Source organism: Tripterygium wilfordii, chromosome 18 (genome assembly GCF_013401445.1).
Source record: "Tripterygium wilfordii isolate XIE 37 chromosome 18, ASM1340144v1, whole genome shotgun sequence".
Classification (NCBI taxonomy): domain Eukaryota; kingdom Viridiplantae; phylum Streptophyta; class Magnoliopsida; order Celastrales; family Celastraceae; genus Tripterygium; species Tripterygium wilfordii.
In genome coordinates this window covers 9,218,312-9,223,685 of record NC_052249.1, presented here as the reverse complement: position 1 = coordinate 9,223,685, position 5,374 = coordinate 9,218,312, and the positions used below count along the sequence as shown (strand labels likewise).

Below are 5,374 nucleotides of genomic sequence, written 5' to 3'. Positions count from 1 at the left end.
CAAGTCATGCTAATTCTGAACTTACATATCCTGAAGCGAAGTCCCCAATCTAGCTTCTGCACCAACATATCCTAACCATGGTAGTCTGCAACTTTACAACTTCATGTTTCCTACTCTCTCATCTCTCTATGATTTTCATTGTCTTGGCACTTGTGATCCCATTTGCTAGCTCATTATCCTTCAACTTCACCAGCTTTGATACCAACGATAAGAATATAACCTATGAGAGAAGTGCCAGCCCTTCAAATAATGCCATTCAAATGACCTTAAACCTGAACGGCGAGGCTACGACTGAGAGACATGGTCGTGCGACGTATTATGAGCCGATGCACCTTTGGGACAAGGCCTCAGGAAACCTTGCAGACTTCACCACTCATTTCTCCTTTGTCATTGATTCGCAGTTCAGGACTTTATATGGAGATGGGATTGCTTTCTTTCTTGCACCTCCAGGTTCACGAATTCCAGATAATGCCACCAGAGGTGGTACTCTGGCTCTTACAAATGATGGTGACGAATTGAACTTCACAAGAAATTCGTTTGTCGCGGTGGAGTTTGATGCATTTTCAAACTTTTTCGATCCTCCAGGCGAACATGTAGGTATTGACATTAATTCATTGAAATCTGTAAGTAATGTGACTTGGTATTGTAATATTACAGGAGGGAAAATGAATGATGCTTGGATCACTTATAATTCCAGTACAAAAAATCTGAGTGTTGTTTTCACTGGTTTTCGGAAAAATACTAAATTCAAACAGCAGCTTTACCATGTAGTCGATCTGAGTGATTACCTTCCAGAATGGGTTACTTTTGGTTTCTCTGCTGCCACCGGAGCTGCTACGGCCATACATACCGTTAACTCTTGGGAATTCAGCTCAACCTTACAAATCGATACTAGTCCTCCGACCTCAGCTCATCCGACCTCTGCTCCTCCGACACCTAGTCCTCAGACCTCAGCTCCTCCGACCTCTGCCCCTCCGACACCTAGTCCTCAATGTTGTCGACGAAGAAAAAACAAAACATGGCTTGGAGTGGGACTAGGCGTTGGTGGGAGTCTGTTAGTAGTCGGTTTAGTTTTTGTCTGGTTTGCTGCTACTCCTAGGCAGAGAAATGCTGACGAAGATCAGGATGATCATGTCCTCCATGATTTCATCAAAGATGAACATGATAGCGGAAGAGGACCGAAGAAGTTTTCTTACGATGAATTGGCACATGCTACGAATAATTTCAATGAGGAAGCAAAATTAGGAGAGGGGGGTTTTGGAGGGGTTTACAAAGGATTTTTGGGAGATCTGAATTCATACGTTGCTGTCAAAAGGATTTCAAGTGGGTCTAAGCAGGGAGTTAAAGAGTTTGCAGCAGAAGTAAATATCATAAGCAGATTAAGGCACAGAAACTTGGTAAAACTTATTGGTTGGTGTCATGAAAGAAAAGAATTGCTGCTTGTTTATGAGTACATGCCAAAAGGAAGCTTATATTCTCATCTTTTCCAGGAGAATAGCTCGTTGACATGGAAGGTGAGATATAAAATCGCGCGAGGATTGGCCTTAGGGTTGCTGTACTTACACGAAGAACTGGATCAGTGCGTCGTCCATCGAGACATAAAGTCCAGCAACATAATGTTGGATTCAAATTTCAATGCTAAACTTGGGGATTTTGGTTTGGCAAGGCTTGTGGACCATGAAAAAGGATCACAAACCACAATTTTGGCAGGGACTATGGGCTACATGGCTCCTGAATGTGCAACAACAGGCAAGGCTAGCCGGGAAACAGATGTCTACAGCTTTGGAATTGTTGCTCTTGAAATCAGTTGTGGAAGAAAACCTATCAACCGCATGGCTGTTGAAGCTGAAACACATTTAGTGAGTTGGGTTTGGGAGCTTTATGGATGTGGAAAGTTACTTGAAGCAGCTGATCGAACACTGTCTGGAGAGTTTGATGAGCAACAAATGCAAAGATTGATGATTGTTGGACTAGGTTGTGCTCATCCTGATGAAAATTTGCGATTGTCGATTAGGCAAGCGATTAATGTTCTTAATTTTGAAGGTCCATTGCCAGTTCTTCCATCAAAGATGCCGGTACCAACCTACCTCGCTCCACCAGTGAATGCAGCTTCGGTTTTATTGCCATATGCTGCTACTTATTCTGAAGGTGGTGGGTACCAATCTTCTAGTGTTGGCTACAACACTGGTTCCTCACAGGGCACCTCGTCTATCGAACTAGCTTCTTCGACTGTCTCACTTCTGCATACCCGCTGAGTATCCAAATTCACAAATGTTCTGGTTCAAATAGTTTTACTCATTGATTTTTCTTTCCTTTTTTTCCATTTGAATTTTATTGTTTGTCAATAAAACATAAAGCTATATGTGTGAATAAAATTCAGGGTTTCTACCTACTTGGCTTCCTTCATCTGGTCGCATATGCAAGATCTGTTAGTTGTCTTGTTTGTGATGAAACATTCAGGAGCCATGTAAAACAAGGTTCCTGCCAATGCTGTAGTTTTTCTGAGCCTTTTTCATGGTCTGCTAATCCAGATAACCCAAAGCAAAATCTCCAAGCTAGACTTTATATATACCAGAACAATCTGATTTGCGCAACACAAGTGATCCAAGTTCACGTGTAAGGGGCAAAAGTAGTCGCAGCAAAGATAGACAACAATTTCTTTATTTTTTTACACTATTTTGCTCTAAAAGGAAAGAGCGCTATTGGGCCTGGGCCTCTATGTTGTATTCTTATCTGACAAGATTGAGTGAGAAAATTTCAAACCGGTATTACTTGTGAAACTTTTGGACACTTAATAAGTCCAGTCCAAAAAAATTTATCCCTCTAAACCCTAAACTTTTACCCTTATCTTCTTCCTCTCACAACAACTATACTTCTCTTCTCTTGCACTCTCATTCTCTCTCCTTACTGTGCCTGTTGGTATCCAACCTAAACTGAAGCTCTCACATCACCAGGAATATACTCTGACCTTCCACCACCCCTAATGGCCGTTCATTTGGCCAGAAAACGATCAAAAATCCGCGACCATCGTCAGACAAAAGCCTCAGATCCGGTCGATTCCGATGACGGTTCACTACACCACCACTACCTTTGGACTCCCCTTACTGAGACACATAATGCCCAACTAGATACTGCCAAAAACAAACACCGGATATGGCCGTTTCAAAATAGTAACATTGATCGGCCAATGTTATTGTTTGGAAAAAAAACTTCATATCCGACCTAATTTGGTGGCTGTTCACACTACCACCATCACCGTTGGACTCTCCTTTTTGAAGCACACAATGCCTAGTTATATACGGTCTAAAACGACCACCAGATATGTCTATTTTAAAATAGTAACATTGATCGGCTAATGTTACTGTTTTAACCCAACCATATGCGATCCAAAACAATCACCAGATATGTCCATTTTAAAACAGTAACATTTTTTGGCTAATATTACTGTTTTAAAACAATAACATTGGCGTCGAATGTTACTGTTTTAAAAAAATTCTGATATGGTCGATTCCAATGGCGATGCGCCACACCACCACCGTTGGACTCCCTTCATAGAGACGTACAATGCCCAACCATATTTAGACCGAAACGACCTCCAAAAAAATAGATGAGAGAGAGAAATATGTAGTAATAAGGGAGAGATGTAGTAGGAAAGAGAAAGATGCAGTCATGAAAGAGAGATGACGAAGAGAGAGAAGATGTAGTGAGATGAGAGAGTAACAACAAAGAAACTATATGAGATATAAACCTCTTTTAAAAAAGGACAAAAAAGGAATTAGGTAAAATTTATATGATTTAAATAATTATAAAAAAATAGACTTATGAGCAATAAAGTTTTTGGAAGTGGACCTAGATGTCCAATAATTTTGAAAGTGATATTAATATGTCATTTTTCATTTTTTTTGAAAGGATAGGATTGTGCTCTTAGCGTATCTCAAACACATTATTTTTACGAAAAATGTCATTTTAATATCCACTTGACAAATGTTGGACACATAGGTCAAAAAAAATTATCTTTTCCATATAAGTACTTTTTTTTTCCACATAAATACATCTTTTAAAAATTAATAATTACATAATCTCACATTTATCATTCTTCTTCAATAGACATGAATCTAAAAAATACTTAAAATCTAAGACACATACTCTCCATCTCCACCATTGCCACGTTTGCCTCCATGTCCACCACTGTCACTTTCCGCCTCCATCTCTGCCATCACCACCGTCGCTTCTCCACCACCATCGCACCTCCACAATCATCTTCTTTATTTTCTTATTCATCTTCTTATTTTTATTAGTCTTCGTCTTCATCTTGTTAGATCTGAGATGTAATATGAGATTTGAGATCGTAATTTGAGTTTATATATGAGATCATACAGATCTGAGATCGTATGTTACTGTTTCAATGTTAGAAAAATATTTACCTACATTATCATATTAATGTACTGACGTTGTGATGTTGAACCATGTACTGTAGATCGAATATTTTTTTTTAAGGTCATTTGCTTCAGCAATAAATATGATAATGGTTTTGTTTATTATGTTACTGTTTAAAACAATAACATGAACATGTTTGAATGATTTTGCAGAACTTGACAGATTAGTTATTTTAGATCCAGCACTCATAAACTCAAGAAAATTCTGAACGAAAATCATGTACTCAACATCTACATCTAAATGAAAGCAAGAAAGAATAGAAACAATAAATCTAAAGCTTTTTAAGCTTTAAATTGCGAAAAAATTGATCTAAATTGTCCATGTATTTTTTATTAAACGTAAATGTCCTGAAGTACACTAATGAGTACCGGCTTGACATTGTATCTTATTTTTATCCAGTGCACCTTTTGTATCTCGAACACATCTTCTTTATTAGTCCATTGGACTTACATCGTGGAGCCATCGAGAATCTCCAAAAACCAAGAACCATTGGAAATTTGCGGCCCATTCGGCAATTCGTGGGTCATAGCTTCTTTTGTAGTAGTTCGTTTTGAGTCAAATCTACCGAATAACCGCTTAGCGAGCATCTTCGTACATGGTGAATAACCAAATTCTAATTGAAATGAAATCCGATAAATAAATCAATGCAAGTTAGGAGGAATCAATGAAAAGACATCAATTCCAATCCCAAATTTTCGAATTGAGAAAGATCAACAACTCTCAATATTTCTTAGATTCATGGACTCAATTCAATTTAGTGGGATCGTTTATTCGAACTCTCAATATTTCTTAGATTCATGGACTTAATTCAATTTAGTGGGATCGTTTATTCTCGTAAGCATGTATATGAACACTAGTGAAAAGGGCATGCTCATACTTTTACAATCTTAAGATGCAACCACGCACCATGGATCATAGTTTTTAAACCCAGACCGGT

The 5,374-nt window shown here is 38.4% G+C and overlaps 1 protein-coding gene across 1 annotated transcript; it reads left to right on the top strand.

The window, feature by feature from the left end:
* On the top strand, positions 1–2,390 carry LOC119983964 (L-type lectin-domain containing receptor kinase IX.1-like). The gene has a single exon (XM_038827707.1). It carries the CDS (start codon positions 78–80, stop codon positions 2,253–2,255), a length of 2,178 nt encoding a protein of 725 aa, XP_038683635.1. The 5' UTR covers positions 1–77; the 3' UTR covers positions 2,256–2,390.
* The last annotated feature ends 2,984 nt before the right edge of the window (positions 2,391–5,374 follow it).